This window comes from Hyla sarda, chromosome 4 (assembly GCF_029499605.1).
Source record: "Hyla sarda isolate aHylSar1 chromosome 4, aHylSar1.hap1, whole genome shotgun sequence".
NCBI lineage: Eukaryota > Metazoa > Chordata > Amphibia > Anura > Hylidae > Hyla > Hyla sarda.
This window is the reverse complement of record NC_079192.1, coordinates 397,421,510-397,439,912: the sequence shown is the minus strand read 5'-3', so window position 1 is coordinate 397,439,912 and position 18,403 is coordinate 397,421,510. Positions and strand designations below refer to the sequence as shown.

The 18,403-nt window shown below is 42.4% G+C and overlaps 1 protein-coding gene across 7 annotated transcripts in view; it reads right to left on the bottom strand.

Annotated features, from left to right (window-relative positions):
• Positions 1-18,403, bottom strand: part of TSPAN9 (tetraspanin 9) — a 468,673-nt gene that overhangs the window by 32,265 nt on the left and 418,005 nt on the right. For all 7 annotated transcript variants that reach the window (XM_056517265.1, XM_056517266.1, XM_056517268.1 and 4 more), the window contains 2 exons: positions 7,880-8,071; positions 3,084-3,158 (listed from right to left, as the gene is read on the bottom strand). In XM_056517265.1, the coding sequence (XP_056373240.1) occupies positions 3,084-3,158; positions 7,880-8,071 (267 nt within the window). The remainder of the gene's footprint in view (positions 1-3,083; positions 3,159-7,879; positions 8,072-18,403) is intronic.

The following is an 18,403-nucleotide window of genomic DNA, read 5'->3' as shown; positions in this document are numbered from 1 at the left end:
AGTCCGATCAAAACAAAAATCATGCCGATAAAAACTTCAGATCACGGCGCAAAAAATGAGTCCTCATACTGCCCTGTACGTGGAAAAATAAAAAAGTTATAGGGGTCAGAAGATGACATTTTTAAACGTATAAATTTTCCTGCATGTAGTTATGATTTTTTCCAGAAGCGCGACAAAATCAAACCTATATAAGTAGGATATCATTTTAACTGTATGAACCTACAGAATAAAGATAAGGTGTCATTTTTACCGAAATATGCACTGCGTAGAAACGGAAGCCCCCAAAAATTACAAAATGGCGTTTTTTCTTCGATTTTGTCGCACAATGATTTTTTTTTCCGTTTTGCCGTGAGTTTTTGGGTAAAATGACTGATGTCACTGCAAAGTAGAATTGGTGACGCAAAAAATAAGCCATAATATGGATTTTTAGGGGGAAAATTGAAAGGGTTATGATTTTTAAAAGGTGAGGAGGAAAAAACGAAAGTGCAAAAACGGAAAAACCCTGAGTCCTTAAAGGGTTAAGTTCTATATACATTTCTCTGATCAAATAATAATCTAGAACAGTGGTCTCCAAACTGTGGCCCTCCAGCTATTGCAAAACTACAACTCCCTGCATGCCCGGACAGCCAACGGCTTTCCGGGCATGCAGGAAGTTGTAGTTGTGCAACATCTGGAGGTCTGCAGTTTGGAGACCACTGATTTAGAATATATCATCTAAATCCGAAAATTTACTGAGAATGTTATCCGAACAACATGGCAGCTTCAAATCATAGGGCTTAAAGGGGTATTCCAGGAAAAAAAAATTTTTTTTATATATCAACTGGCTCCAGAAAGTTAAACAGATTTGTAAATTACTTCTATTAAAAAATCTTAATCCTTTCAATAATTATCAGCTGCTAAAGTTGAGTTGTTGTTTTCTGTCTGGCAACTGTGCTCTCTGCTGACATCTCTGCTTGTCTCGGGAACTGGACGGAGTAGAAGAGGTTTGCTATGGGGATTTGCTTTTAAACTGGGCGGTTCCCGAGACACGTGTCATCAGAGAGCACTTAGCCAGAAAAGAACAACTCAACTTCAGCAGCTCATAAGTACTGAAAGGATTAAGATTTTTTAATAGAAGAAATTTACAAATCTGTTTACGTTTCTGGAGCCTGTTGATATATATAAAAAAAAAAAAGTTTTTTCCTGGATAACCCCTTTAATGCCTGATGTACACACATTTTCGGTGACGCACATCCTGCAGAATCGCTCCATAGGATTGATAAACCGTCCACTGCTAGACATCTCCAGCCGGCCATTAATCAGTCCTATGAAATGTTCTGTCACCGGCGAACAGAACAGGTCCGCGCCGCCCAAGTGAAAATGAGCTCGGCTTTATGGCAGTGCTTTAATCCACTCAATAAGTATTTAAAATGCTAATGTAGACAAATACTCAGCGCCGTGCCCGCTATTACCATACCCGAATAAGAGGGCCTCATCTCGTACAATACAATCCAATAAAGCATATTCCGGTGACAGCTGTTTATTATTTTTTTCGGCACGTTGGAAATGAACAGGGAAGAAAATTTGGAGCCCAGTTCCAGGGCATTAAACATCTGTCTGCCCCAGTGTTCCAGGTTATTAATATGGGAAGAGCGATGATTTAAAGGGATCCAAAACTAAATTTTTAATATATATTTATTTTTTTAGTGTTTGTACAGCTGTGTACAACATTAACCGTCTGTCAACAACCAAGCCACTTGCAGATTAAAGGAGTACTCCACTGAAAAACTTTTTATTTTCTATTTTTTTTAATCAACTGGTGCCAGAAAGTTAAACAGATTTGTAAATTACTTCTATTTAAAAATCTTAATCCTTTCAGGACTTATCAGCTGCTATCTTCTCCACAGGAAGTTCTTTCATTTTTTGAATTTCCTTTCTGTCTGACCACAGTGCTCTCTGCTGACACCTCTGTCCATTTTAGGAACTGTCCAGAGTACAAGCAAATCCCCATAGCAAACCTATCCTGCTCTGGACAGTTCCTAAACAGAGAGCACTGAGGTAAGACAGAAAGGAAATTCAAAATGAAAATAACTTCCTCTGTTTTATACAGCAGCTGATAAGTACTGGAAGGATTAAGATTGTTAAATAGAAATAATTTACCAATCTGTTTAACTTTCTGGCACCAGTTGATTTAAAAAATATATATATATATTTCTAGAAGAGTACCCCTTTAAAGACCCCAACAAAAACAAAAGATAATGCCAAACATGAGAACATGTAAGTATTTAAAGGGAATGGGTCACCAAGAAAATTTTTACTCATTCGAGCCAGATACTAAAATGTTGTATTTTTTCTTCTAATCTGTTTCTACTTTCTGATTGTAATCTTTTTTTCTTTTTTTTTAATGGGCGTAGCCATATTACCTAAATTTCTACTCTGTTAATCTGTTTACAGCATTTAGAGAGATGCTTTACAGCAGCCCCATGGGCGCAGGAAAAAAAAGACTGCAGGGGACTCTTTGGGGGAGATTTATCAAAACCTGTGCAGAGGAAAACTTGCCCAGTTGCCCATAGCAACCAATCAGATCGCTTCTTTCAGTTTTAACAAGGCCTCTGCAAAATGAAAGAAGCAACCTGATTGGTTGCTATAGGCAACTGGGCATTTTTTCCTCTGAACAGGTTTTGATAAATCTCCCCCATTGACTTTACGGGAAAAGTTTTCTAGGCATGTTCAGCGGCCTGTGCAGAGGTCATTTGGGGGGAGATTTATCAAAACCTGTCAATAGAAAAAGAAGCTGAGTTGCCCATAGCAACCAATCAGATCGCTTCTTTCATTTTTAACAAGGCCTCAGCAAAATGAAAGAAATTAGCTGATTGGTTGCTATGGGCAACTCAGCAACTTTTCCTCTGGACAGGATGTGACAAATCTCCCCCATTGTGTAGAAAGGCAGTGCAATTATGGAAAAAAAAAAAAAACTACCGCCCTGATGTAAAGCAAAAAATACCCATAAAACAGCAGTAAAATAACGGGTGATTTTACGGTGTGTGAACATGACCATACTATTAACATGTATTTGCTAAAGAATTGATTTACAGATTACTTACCCTGTCCATATAGACAAAAAATAGGATAAGAAGTATCAGCTCAGCCAAAAGAATTATCAGCAAAATGATGAAAAACTGAAATAAGAAAATAAACTCTTCAAATTTCATAAAGACGCTGAGTCATTTAACAATGCAAAATTATATATACCGTATTTATCGGGGTATACCACGCACCGGCCTATAACACGCACCCTCATTTTACCAAGGATATTTGGGTAAAAAAAGTTTTTTACCCAAATATCCTTGGTAAAATGAGGGTGCGTGTGTGTGCATGCGTATACCCCGATACACCCCCAGGAAAGGCAGGGGGAGAGAGGCCGTCGCTGCCCGCTTCTCTCCCCCTGCCTTTCCTGGGGTCTAGAGCCCTGCTGCCGCCGCTTCTTTCCCGTTGGCTGGCGGCGCTGCTGCCCGTTCTCTCCACCTGACTATCGGTGCCGGCGCCCCATTGCCGGCGCCGATAGCCAGGGGGAGAGAAGCGGCGCCGGCAATGGGGCAGCGGCGCCAACAGCCAGGGGGAGAGAAGGGGCAGCGGCACCCATTCTGCCCCGTCGCCGCTGCCCCGTTGCCTCCCCCATCCCCGGTTGTAGAATTACCTGTTGCCGGGGTCAGATTCGCGCTGCTTCAGGCCTTCAGTGTGCGTCCCATGCATAGTTGCTATGCACTGCACGACGAGGCGCAATGATGAGTGACGTCATTGCGCTGCGCCGTGCAGCGCATAGCAATGACGCAGGGGACGCACACCGGAGGCCTGAAGCAGCGAGGACCTGACCCCGGCAACAGGTAATTATGCAACCGGGGATGTTGGAGGCAACGGGGCAGCGGCACCGGCAATGGGTGCCGCTGCCCCTTCTCTCCCCCTGTCTGTCGGCACCCGCTGCCCCATTGCCAGCGCCGCTTCTCTCCCCCTGGCTATCGGCGCCGGCAATGGGGCGCCGGCACCGATAGTCAGGGGGAGAGAACGGGCAGCGGCGCCGATAGCCAGGGGGAGAGAAGGGCTCACAAGGAGAAAACACAGGTTCTATCTCAGAAAATATGCAGGGGTTAAGACAAAATATGTGGAGAATGGACATTAAGTTGGGCCATAAATTGTATAGCTATAGGACGAGAGATACAGATAAGGATGAGGGGGGGGTGGGGGCTGGAGAGCAGAGGTGAGAATGGTGATTACGCTGGACAGAGGAGAAAGGGAAATTTTACTACAGAGCCATAGACTGAAGATAAGACTTAGACAGGGGAGGGGGAGCAGGGGTGTAATGGTGTTAGAGCAGGGAGAGGGAAGACAGTTTAGCAAAGGTTATAGGAAATATTGATAATGGGATAAGAAGCTTTAATCCACATTAAGTCCTCTGTTCTTGGAGTCATAAAGAACTATCATTTTGGCTTCAAATGTCTTTCTTTCCTGGGTGTTCTTGAAGTTTCCTTTCAGGATCTTGATTTTGAGGTCCTGTAGGGAGTGACCTGTTTGGGTGAAATGGTGCCCAACTGGGGTGCAATAGTCCTTTTCTCTATGGTTGTTGATGAACGATCTGTGGAGGTTCATCCTTTTATTGAGTGGCTGACTGGTCTCACCAATGTAACATCCCAGGTCACACTCTGTGCATTGTATCATGTAGACTACATTCTCTGTGGTGCAGGAGTATTGTCCCTTGATGTTGTATGTCTTGTTGTTGTGGGAGGCCTCAGAATTTGTGCAGATGTGTTGACAGTGTTTACAGCGCGGTTTGATGCAGGGTTTGGTCCCATTGTCTGTATCTGATGTGTCTGTGGGTAGTTTCCTATTGACCAGCTTTTGTTTTAAGTTGGGTGGTTGTCTGAAGGCCAAGATGGGTGGTTCAGGAAAGATTTGCTTTAACACCTCATCTTCTGCTAGTATTGGCTGCAGGTCCTTGATGATTTTGCGTATTTCCTCAAGGGTGGGATTGTATGTGGTTACTGGTGGTAAGCGTGATGAGGTTTGTTTCTCTCTGTATTGCAGCAGGTGTTCAGATGCAGCAGGTGTTTGAAGAGCAGAGTGGATTTTCTTTTGGATGGTCCTTGGTTTGTAACCTTTTTGTTTAAATTTAATTTAATTCTTTAAATTTCTCAGCTAGCGTTTGTAGATGTGTGTCTCTGTCATCAGGGTTGGAGCAGATGAGGTGGTACCTGATGGCTTGGCTGTATATGATGCCTTTCTTGGTGTTGGAAGGATGGGAACTTGAATTGTGTAGATAGCTGGATCGGTCTGTGGGTTTTCTGCATACAGATGTCTGTATTGTGTCCTTGTTTATAGTTACAGTGGTGTCCAGAAAGTTTACACTTTCTGTACAGAAGCCCATTTTGAGTTTGATGGATGGATTAAATGTGTTGAAGGCATCATTAAATTGTTTGAGTTTATCCTCAAACAATTTCAAGCCAAGCCAAGCCATCAGGTACCACCGCATCTGCTCCAACCCTGATGACAGAGACACATATCTACAAACGCTAGCTGAGAAATTTTAACAAAAAGGTTACAAACCATGGACCATCCATAAGAAAATCCACTCTGCTCTTCAAACACCACGGGAACACCTGCTGCAATACAGAGAGAAACCAACCTCATCACGCACACCACTAGTAACCACATACAATCCCACCCTTGAGGAAATACGCAAAATCATCAAGGACCTGCAGCCAATACTAGCAGAAGATGAGGTGTTAAAGCAAATCTTTCCTGAACCACCCATCTTGGCCTTCAGACAACCACCCAACTTAAAACAAAAGCTGGTCAATAGGAAACTACCCACAGACACATCAGATACAGACAATGGGCCCAAACCCTGCACCAAAACGCGCTGTAAACACTGTCAACACATCTGCACAAATTCTGAGGCCTCCCACAACAACAAGACATACAACATCAAGGGACAATACTCCTGCACCACAGAGAATGTAGTCTACATGATACAATGCACCAAGTGTGACCTGGGATGTTACATTGGTGAGACCAGTCAGCCACTCAATAAAAGGATGAACCTCCACAGATCGTCCATCAACAACCATAGAGAAAAGGACTATTGCACCCCAGTTGGACACCATTTCACCCAAACAGGTCACTCCTTATAGGACCTCAAAATCAAGATCCTGAAAGGAAATTTCAAGAACACCCAGGAAAGATAGACATTTGAAGCCAAAATGATAGTTCTTTATGACTCCAAGAACAGAGGACTTAATGTGGATTTAAGCTTCTTATACCATTATCAAAATTTCCTATAACCTTTGCTAAACTGTCTTCCCTCTCCCTGCTCTAACACCATTACACCCCTGCTGCCCTCCCCTGTCTAAGTCTTATCTTCAGTCTATGGCTCTGTAGTAAAATTGTCCTTTCTCCTCTGTCCAGCGTAACCACCATTCTCACCTCTGCTCTCCAGCCCCCCCCCCCCCCCCCCCCCCTCATGCTTATCTGTATCTATCGTCCTATAGCTATACAATTTATGGCCCAACTTAATGTCCATTCTCCACATATTTTGTCTTAACCCCTGCATATTTTGTGAGATAGAACCTGTGTTTTCTCCTTGTGAGCTCAGAAATGCTTATGACTTGATAAAGGGAGGAATCCCGAAAGCTTGTCTCTACATAATCTTGTTAGTCCAATAAAAAAGGTATTACAAGATTCTGCAACTACAGATGATTTTGCTATATATATATATATATATATATATATATATATATATATATATATATAGTAAATTTGAGTAGCCGTATTAGTCCAGTGATGCAGATGCAAATCATAAAATGTTGCAGTATCTTGTAATACCTTTTTTATTGGACTAACAGCATTTTGTAGAGACAAGCTTTCGGGATTCCTCCCTTTATCAAGTCCAAAGCAGAGCTAGGAATGCACTTAAAAGCTTGTTTATTTCTTGACTGGAGTCACAAATACAGGTAAAGGAACGTCTGACGCGTTTCGCAATCGCAGGTGCTTAATCGTACGTCGTTCGTAGTTTTGCAACAGCTGGAGGCATCCTGGTTGGGAAACACTGCAAGTCCAACTCCTTTTACCAAACCCAGCCAACTTTTTGGACTAGCGGCTAGATCAGCTCTAGGTTTCTCAAGCCATTTCTATGCTGGGATTTGTAGTTGATTTTATCATGTTCTGCCAACAAAGGAAGCTGCAATTTGACCCTCCGGTCCCGCTCCAGCTTCACTGCAATAATCCAGAAGAACAGAATGTCCAGCACTAGGAATGCACTTAAAAGCTTGTTTATTTCCTGACTGGAGTCACAAATACAGGTAAAGGAACGTCTGACGTACGATTAAGCACCTGCGATTGCGAAACGCGTCAGACGTTCCTTTACCTGTATTTGTGACTCCAGTCAGGAAATAAACAAGCTTTTAAGTGCATTCCTAGTGCTGGACATTCTGTTCTTCTGGATTATTGCAGTGAAGCTGGAGCGGGACCGGAGGGTCAAATTGCAGCTTCCTTTGTTGGCAGAACATGATAAAATCAACTACAAATCCCAGCATAGAAATGGCTTGAGAAACCTAGAGCTGATCTAGCCGCTAGTCCAAAAAGTTGGCTGGGTTTGGTAAAAGGAGTTGGACTTGCAGTGTTTCCCAACCAGGATGCCTCCAGCTGTTGCAAAACTACAACTCCCAGCATGCCCAAAGGCATGCTGGGAGTTGTAGTTTTGCAACAGCTGGAGGCACTCTGGTTGGGAAACACAGGGTTGGAGCCTGCCACTAAATAACGGAAACGGTAGAGGAAATTGACACCAGCTCATAGCCGTCCTAGATTCTATATTATCAATGAAATGAAAGTAGCCATGATAGTAACTTACGCTTAAGAGGAGGCACTTGTTTTCCTTTATAGCACCGAGGCAACCCAGGAAGCCAGTTACCATGACGATTGTGCCAATGGCGATCACCAGATTCGCTGCCGAAAGAGAAGGGAAACTGGGAGAAAACGTTGCAAAGTTTCCTTGCGATACAGAAAGCCATATTCCGACTCCCAGCAAGCCACAGCCACAGAGCTGGAAGAGAAGAAAAGATTCAATGATTTTACTGATTATTTCTATATTGTAATTTATGCACAGTGTTTAATAATGGATTTTTTTTGTATTTACTTTAATCTACAAACTATAAAATAAATATTATACTACAACAATTTAAATGTCACATGTTTAAAGGGGTATTCCAGGAAAAAAAAAAAAAAACATTTTATTATTAGTGTTATTTTTTTTTTATATCAACTGGCTCCAGAAAGTTAAACAGATTTGTAAATTACTTCTATTAAAAAAATCTTAATCTTTCCAGTACTTACCAGCTGCTAAACTGAGTTGTTCTTTTCTGTCTGACAACAGTGCTCTCTGCTGACCTCTCTGCCTGTCTCGGGAACTGCACAGAGTAGAAGAGGTTTGCTATGGGGGTTTGCTTCTACTCTGGACAGTTCCTGAGAAAGGTGTCATCAGAGAGCACTTAGACAGAAAAGAACAACTCAACTTCAGCAGCTCATAAGTACTGAAAGGATTAAGATTTTTTTAATAGAAGTAATTTGCAAATCTAAAGTTATTATATAAAGTTTTTCCCTGGATAACCTCTCTAAAGAGGCCAAAGATAGCCGCTTTTGATCAGCCTGTATTGCATAGTTACTAACATTTTAAAATCCAAAATTTTGACATTTAAGCCCCACCCCTAGATTTCCTGGGCACTGTCCCCAAAGAGCGAAGCCCCACCCCCAGATTTCCCGGGCACTGCCCCCAAAGAGCGCACTTTCAGGTGGGGTCTACATAAACATCCCTCTGTATAGGGTACAGGGGACAAATATGTATACAGTGACCCCCCGACTTATGATGGCCCCGACATATGATCATTTCAACATATGATGGCCTCTCAGAGCCCATTGTATGTTGAAGGCAGCATCGACATATGATGCTGCTGTGTGTCGGGGCCATCATACAAACAGCTATCTGACAGCGCTGACAACTTCAGCAACTGACAGATAGTTGTTTAATGTGCCCCGTGTGCCCCGTTCTGCCTCCTGTTACTCACATGTTATCCTGATAACTTACGCAGGCTTCCACTGTGAGCTCAGTGTAAGCCCCGCCCCCCCAGTGCAGCCATAGCCAATAGCCTGCAGCATCTTGCTGCAGGCATCCAATCAGCTGCTGGCTGCCCTCCCCTTCCTTTCCTATAGAGCTGTAGTCGGCAGGATCGTAATGGAGGACATTCTGTCCCCCCTGAAGGTATTTAAAGAACTGTACAGTACTGTATGCGATGTCACACATCACATACAATACATATACACACTATACACCCCATACATCAATGTTTCCCTATCAGTGTGCCTCCAGCTGTTGCAAAACTATAACTCCCAGCATTCCCAGACAGTCAATGGCTGTACATGCATGCTGGGAGTTGTAGTTGTGCAACAGCTGGAGGCACCCTGGTTTGTTAAACACTCCCCATACACTCCACATACAATGGTCATCCCAGAACCAATTAGCAGTTTCCCATAGAGATATGTATTCAACATACAATGGTTCCGAGGCACCAGAACCAATTACCATTTTTACATAGACATATGTACTCGACATATGATGGTTTCAACATATGATGGTTCTCCTGGAACCAATTAATATCATATGTTGAGGGACCACTGTATAACATCACATGGGAAAGGTTTTGTAGGGTACTGGGGTATTATAAGTACCGTATATACTCGAGTATAAGCCGACCCGAATATAAGCCGAGGCCCCTAATTTCACCCCAAAACCCTTGAAAAGTCATTGACTCGACTATAAGCCTAGGGTGGGAAATAAATCATCCCCCCCTGTCATCATCCAGACCCCCGTCATCATCCAGACCCCCGTCATTAACACCCCCTCATCATCAACCTGTCATTTTCACCCCAGTCATCATCCAGACCTCAGTCATCATCACCCCCGTCATCATTCCCCCCCCCTTCATCATCAGCGCCTGTCAATCCCGGGCCTTCGTCATCATCCAGACCCACCTTTAGTTTTTTCTACTCACCTCCCCTTGTTGTGAAGGAAGGATGAGCTGGTCCGGGCCATCTATGCTGCAGGGACCATCCGGTGGGGAGGGTTAGTCATTCTGGGCTGTACATTTTCACCGGTAGGCCCTCTTCTCCGCTCCGGGCCGGCCCCGGACTAGTGACGTTGCCTTGACAATGACGCAGAGGGACGTCCGTGCGCAGCAGACATACCTGCGCATGAACGTCCCTGTGCGTCGTCGTCAAGGCAACGTCACTAGTCCCTGCAGCATAGATGGCCCGGACCAGCTCACCCTTCCTTCCCACCGAGGGGAGGTGAGTAGAAAACTAAAGGGGGGTCTGGATGATTACCTCCAGATGTTTCAAAACTACAACTCCCAGCATGCCTGGACAGCCGATGGCTGTCCGGGCATGCTGGGAATTGTAGTTTTGCAACATCTGGAGGTCCGCAGCTTGAAGACCACTGAGAAGGGATTGACAGGCGGAGAGTTCACTCGAGTATAGCCTAGGGGGGCGTTTTCAGCACGAAAAATCTTGCTGAAAAACTCGGCTTATACTCGAGTATATACGGTATATACTATCACACAGGAGAGCTTATATAGAATACAGGGGGAACAATAAGTAAATAATGTCCCACAAGGGAGGTCATATAGGGTAAATGGGGTTCATTGGGTGTATAATATCCCACAGGAGCAGTTATATAGGCTACATGGGTATATTTAGTATACAATATGACACCAGAGAGGTCATTCTGATTATCCCCAGTTTTAAGCCAACTTTCAAAACACCCAAAACGTTCATATCCTGCCGATTCCAGCATTCTCCTGACATATTTACTCGCCTCTACAAATTCTTCTGCAATTCATCACTACGGAATTGTCTACTGTGTATCAAGAAAGAATTGGATTTGAAGTAATGGCCCCCATAGGATCTTAGTTACAATCGCTTTCCAATTTACTACTCAATCATTCACCGTTTTTTTTTTTAAGTTGAATATTAAACTCTGAGAAAATAGTTATAAGAACTCAAACCCTCAAAATACCATAAAACTTGATTAAATTATGACACTGGGAACGTGAATACGGATTTTTAGTTGAGTGCCTATTTCTCTTTATGGCCCTTTAATATACCTTGCTAAGTGGTCTTACTGCTTCACTGCACATTTTCCCTCAGTTTAAGTAAAAGACCAATATAATTGACCACAAGGACTATGAAGGAAGTTGTGCGTAAAACGCAGACCACAGGATATTACAGCAATTATTTTGAAAAAAAAATTCCGAAAGCAGAAAAAAAAATTAGCTTCATCGCTTTTTATACAACAGTTTATTTGGCGGAAAGGGACATTTTAATATCAGAATTGCGCTAGAATATAACTGCAAATGGAAGACAAAATATATGACTGAATAGTCCTGTCGTATGGTGACATAAACAGTGATTAAAAGGGGTACTCCGCCCCTAGACATCTTATCCCCTATCCAAAGGATAGGGGATAAGATGTCTGATCGTGGGGTCCTGCCGCTGGCGACCCCCGCGATCTCCCTGCTGCACCCGGCCTTCGCTTAGAGCGTCAGGTGCAGTGCTGGAGGCTCGTGACATCACGGCCATGCCTGCTCGTGATGTCACAGCCACTCCCCCTCGATGCAAGTCTATGGGAGGGGGCGTGATGACCGTCACACCCCCTCCCAAAGACTTGCATTGAGGTGGCGTGGCCGTGATGTAACGAGCGGCAGTGACCGTGACGTCACAAGCCACCGCCCCGCATCGCCAGTCATCCGACATGGAGCGAAGTTTGTAGGGGTTATTTGAAACACCCTTGGCCTAATGCCCACCCAACTATGATAAATCTTGTGTCTTCATAGGGGACAAAGAGTTCTAGATGTAACCCCGCGTCCTACGTCTATCAGAAAAAAATGGGTGTGGCCTAAAGAGGCATTCTCATTATAAAAGTTTTCCCATATCCACAGGATAGCGGGATACTAGTAAATGTTGGGGTCTAACTGCTGGGACCCCACTGATCCAGAGAGTGGAGGACATATCCTTCATTCATTCGGAGGACTTTTCCTCCTTTCTTTGAATTGGTAAGAGTCCTAGAGGTCAGACCTTTACTAATCCACCAGTTATTCCCTATCCTATGAAATGGGGGAAACTTTTAATAAGGAGAATACCCCTTTAAAGCTAGGAACCCTAGCAGGAGCAGTCTGTTAATATTTCAGTCAACATAGATAATTTTTACGTCAGTTTATGTATTCATTTAACTATCACAGAAAATTAGAATTTTTGCTCAATTGAAACATAACTTTTATTGAATATGCACTAAAATAATAATGTCCTCAATAACCAACACAAATAAACACCAATGTGCTCCAAACCAAATAAACCTCTTAAGTAGAAGGCTAAATCAGGGGAAAATAAGATAATGCCCTTACTCAAAAAGTAGCCTGTATGGATATACAATTATAATCCTAAATACCAGCGTATTAAGAAACACTTAGGTAACAAAAACATCCCGACGCATTTCTCCCTTGTATTAAAGATAAACAGTCAACATGAGGGGTTCCTCAAGAGACAACCAGCTAGTAAAAAAATAACAGGCTAACCAAAAAGAGATATGACAAGTCAGTAGGATAATTCTGCTTGTCAGAAAAACAGAATTATCCTACTGGCTTATCATATCTCTTTTTGGTTAGCCTGTTATTTTTTCCTAGCTGGTTGTCTCCTGAGGAACCCCTCATGTTGACTGTTTATCTGTAGTACAGGGGGGAAACGCGTCAGGACGTTTTTGATGAAGTGTTTCACAATACGCTGGTATTTGGGATTGCAATTGTATATTCATACAGGCTTCTTTTTGAGTAAGAGCATTGTCTAATTTGACACTGATTTAGCCATCTACTTAAGAGGTTTATTTGGTTTTAAGCACATTGGTGTTTATTTGCGTTGGTTATTGAGGACATCATTATTTTAGTGCATATTCAATAAATGTTATGTATTAATTGAGCAAAAATTTCACTTTTCTGTGATAGTTGTCCTAATGTTGCTCCTAACTACATCATTGCATCTAATTTTCCTGTGGCAAGTATGTATTCATTTAATTAAATAAAAAGTCATACTCACCTCTTCCCCATTACCTGCAGCTCCTGGTGTGGTCTGACATCATCCAGTCTTTGCTTCATCCTGCTACCGAGATGAGCTATCTCAGAAGGAACTGACGTTTTCCAATCACTGACTGACAGTGACCAGTGATTGGCTGTGCAGGCTCATCTCAGAAGCGGGAAGAAGCAGTGACCAATGGGAACCTAACAACCTTTTAGACTGGGAGTTGTGGGGGAGGGGAATATGACCTTTAAAGTGTACCTGTCACTTAAAAAACATTAGATATATTTAAAGTTTTGATCGGTGGGAGCCTGAGTGTTCAGACCTCCACCGATTAGGAGAACCGGGAGAAGAGTGTGTCACTCTCCCTGCTCTGTGTCATGTGATCAAGACACTTTTCATAGACTTACAAAGAAAGTGTGACACAATGACATGACACAGAGCTGGGAGAGAACGTATATAAATATATATATATATATATATATATATATATATATATATAACATCTTTATGACCCCTGTAAAAATCACCATTAGGACTACGGCTAATTTTTCAGTTTTAGGGCTTCAATAATCCATTATGGATATCGGCAATACAGAGCGTAGAAAACTAGTCAGAGTCAAAATCAAACTAGCATGACGCAAATAAAAAATAAATAAATAAATGAATCAACATTTTATAAAAAAAAATAGAAACATTTACTTTAAAGTGGAGTTTTCCCTTAAGTCAATTATTCCCTGCAACTTTGTTCCTTACGTAAGTTAATAGACACATAGACGATAGTGCTGAACCCATCAGCTGCCTCCTCAATCTACTCTCTATTAATCAAAAGTCGGAGGAAAAATATGTGTATGTATGTATAACATGCACATCGGTGGCAAAGATTAATGTTTTTCGAGCCACAAGATGAAGTCTACACAAACGCCACACGGAAATTGTCCAGTTTATCAATGCGCGATCAATCTCGCGACCATGGCGTATAATTTATAATAAATTACAGGGACTACAGTGCAATAATGAAAACAGCAGGGTGGATATTTACAGCCACAGTTCCGGGCAGTACAATCTTTCTCTCTCCTCTGTATCTCCCCATCATTTAACAATTTTCCGTGTTCTGTTTGATAGAGACAGCGAGTGGTTGGGATCATAAAATCTGAGCTTAGAACGACACTGACTGCAGCTCTGCAATTGTGCTGCTGCCTACAGCAAAGCCGATGCCGCGGCTCTGATTTTCAATACAGAAGACACGTTCTTTTCTTTGTCAAAGGGGCTGTCCAGAGAAGGCTTTCAGGAGTTAAAAGCAATAAAAAAATGCTATTCACTTACCCCCCCCCCCCCCCCCGATTCCCCTCTTCCCCCGATTCCCCTCCGCATAGCACTTATTGGTCTAAACAAATGAGAGTACTGGCTGCAGTGGAGTCTAAGACCAGGAAGGGCCAATAGAGGACCCATCTGACTCTTGATGCCCATTCCTTATGTCTGAGGGAGATAAGCCACTGAAGAAGCACCTTCCCCCTCTTTCCAGATTGAAAACACTTGCCTGCTCAGCTGAGCCTAGCATGCATGTGTATCTGGAGTGTAGGGAGAGAGAGATGTTGGCCAAATGAGCTTTCGGTTGACAGCTATCTAATAAACAGCTTAAATGGGGACTCTCATTTACACAAACTTTTATTATAATGTAGATAGTAACATTATAGGTCTATTTGTAATATACATTGGTTAAAAAACATGTATATTTTCAGGTGAAAAAAGCTCTATATTTCTTTCTGCTTGGGGTTCCGCCACTGTCCAGAACACTTTCTTGTCCCTGCAGCTATTGCCTGAAGTGTGTGGGCGGGACAAGCAGGGCTCTGTGCATGTGCATGCTTCCCACATGAGAGACAGAACGCCCCGCCCCCTTCTCTTCAGTGAACTGCAAAAAAGTGGAGCTTAAATAGAGAAACAAGGTGATACCACTGCATTATGATGTACATTCAGGAGGCACAGAGAGAACACTTTTTGAAATACTGCCTGCAATTTCCTTTGCTCAAGGATGGACAGATTTTGAATGTAAAACTTTATGTAGTGAATCCTCGGAGGCTCCCACATTGTCTTCATTATGTGTCAGAGTGAAAGTTGGTTTACTGTCACCAGATGTACAGAAAACACTTCCCACCTAGAATAATAGTTGCAAAATTTTATCCTGCGGCATAAAAAAAAAAAGTTGACGAGAGTGAAGAGTTTGCCGTACTTTGATGGAGCTCCTTAATGTATAGTAACTTTTTACCGACCTGATCTGACGCTCAAGCTGCATTAAACAAGCCGGGTCATTGTACAAAAAACTATAAAATGAGAAATCAATGTTGTAACTTAAACAGTGCAGTAATGTGAACCCACACGTACAAAGAGCGCGGAGCTTCATCCCCGACCTCCATTAGAAATATCATTAGAAAGAACTCATCTCTGCACCATATTAATTACTGATTTGCTTATTACTGGTAATTAGATGGAATGAGCAACGAGCACAACACAGAAGATACTTGAAGGATAATTACAGGTCTTAAGACTGATTGGGATAATGAAGAGGTTCCAAAAAGATCATTTTAAAGGGGAAGTTCACTTTAAGAAACATGGCCTGTATGGTACCCATATGTATTAGATGAAAATTCATAAACAAAGGATGATTTCAACCAAGACCATTAGAGATGGGCGAATCGAAGCTGACGAAGTCAAATTCATTCCATATTTCATAAAATATTCGATTCTGAACGAATTTGAATTTCCTCGCGCTTCGTGGTAACTAATCACTTCATTCACTACATTTTGTGAGGGCCTGGGGGCTAAAATGGCGGCTACATGTGTGAGGACATGGTGCAAGGAAGTCTGGGAAGGCGGGTAGGGGGATCATGCTGAATCATATGGCGGCATGCAGCCTGTCAGCAGCCAGCCCTGTGATGTCACAGCCCTATATATTGGGCAGCCATTGGTGAAGACGGGCATTTCCGAGAGCAGAGAATGTGTGTGCGCACTAATAACCGTTACTGACAATACAGATGTTTACAGTGGCAAATTCATTCACCTCAAGCCCGCATTTATTGTGGCTAGAGAGAGAGAGCAGACACTGTGTGGTCACTAATCAGCGTTACTGACAATACAGATCAGCACAGGGGAAATCCATTGACCTCAAGCCCACATCACTGCAGGCAGGCAGGGAGAGTTTAGAAGTGGTTTCATAGTCTGCCATTTGAGATCATCACAGGATCAGCACTCCCCATTCAAAGACTGCAAGCAACCATAGTGCAGGCAGGGACATACTACATAATAACAGTATTATTTCACTAACACAGCACACTCACTGTGTGTGTTAGGACAAGGCAAAGTGTGGTACACCCCTATTGAGGCTCTCTGTAGCCTGGAAATAGCCGTTTTTAATAGCGATTCGCCGCAAATATATTCGGATCGAACCAAATCACATTGTTTTTAAAAATTTGCTCATCTCTAAAGACCATCGTTCACCGGGTGAAATTTACCATAACAACGAAATATCATTTCATATCATTTCATTGGATGATAGTTTTTTGGAAGAAGAGTCCTTGATAGAGGGTGTCCCACTGCTGGGAACTTGGTGATCAGGTGTAACCTGTGGAGGATTTTAACAGCAAGAAGTCAATCTCCCTGCAGCACTCCCAGAGGCAAAAGGGAGTATTACACAGTTCCCATTGAAATAAATAGGCTGTCTGGGTAATGTATGAAAATAACAGCTTCTCTGCCTAGTTTTTTTTTTTTTTTATCTACCAGTAAAGAAGCCTAAATCCAGAAAAAAAAAATGTCAGCCTATATGAATTATTAGACTAGAAATACTGGATTTAAGGTATCTTCATAGAGTTAGTAAAAGTTGCATGAAGGCGTATAAGAGCAGGTTAATATTACAGAGGCCTCATCCTGGTACAATAGCTTTTCATGGAGATGCTGGGGGAAAAAAATCCTTCAAATATTAATTTCCATTTAGAGTCTCTGTGATTTATTTCTTTATTGTGGAACTCTATGGGTTTGGCGAGAAGTGATTTATTTGTTTCTTTACACCTGAATACATTTCAGTGGATTGAAAATTGGAAAAGCGGGAAAAAAAAAGAAAAAATATTAAAACGAGGGGGCTGAAAATATGTAGCATGTGTCGGGGAGAATGCTTTTTATGCCCATACACTGCATACTGGTAAATCCTTGCGCCGCTGAATGGAATACGTTCCATGGTATTAATTACTCAGTAACTTATCTCGGCCGGCGATTTGGCAGCAACGAGTCGCTTCAAGAACAAGGTCACTGCGCTTAGACAAAAGGAATATTCACCGTGTCACAGCCATTCAGTGAATATCTGTATCAGTGCGAAAGTCTATGTAGTATGAAGTGAGATATTACTATGAGAGTAATCGGGTGAGATATACAAGGCAAAATGGGCATAACCGCCACGTAGTCCATATCACCCAGGCTTTATTTCAATGCTGGGGGGGGGGGGGGGGGGGGTCTAAACTACACCATTTTACAGGATGACACAAATATATAAAAATGACTTGCTAGGAATCAGAAATACTTTTTCCTTATTCCACCATATACATATATATATATTTATAACTGTCTAGATTAATACACAGTAACGCTGGTATATCTGGAATTCAATAGATTTGGTGTACAGCATATACTACATCAGCCATTGGGCAGAACCCCAAAACGGCTCTCTGCAGATGGGTATTCTTTTCTTCTAGAGAGATCTTTGCCTTGGCATACATTCCCAGTCAGAGTCCAAGACTCCTAGTTGGACTGAGATACTGACTTGAAGGAAAAGCCTCCTGAAAAAGTGGTAAGGGAACTGCTTGGCATTTCCTTTCCTTCCAAAAATAAGAAAACTGTCTCATAACCAGTCACACCAAAGCCTCTTAGGCTGGGTTCACACCACGCTTTTCAAATATGGTAACCGTATACGGTTTTCCGCAAAAAAAAACGTATACAACCGTATCCGAAACCGTATGCATGGAGAATGCATTGTAAACCGTATTCCAAATGTTTTGTACGGTTGCATCCATTTTGCCTCGGATACGGTTTTGCCGATTTTTCAACCGTAGACAAAAACGCTGTCGTCCACGTTTCCGGTTGGAAAACCGTATGCGAACCGTATGCGGTTCTTTTAACATTGTTGTCTATGGGAACCGTACACAGAATTTCAGAATACGGTTGCACACGTTTTTTCTAATCCGTTTTTGGAGTTGACACATGTGCAGATTGGAAT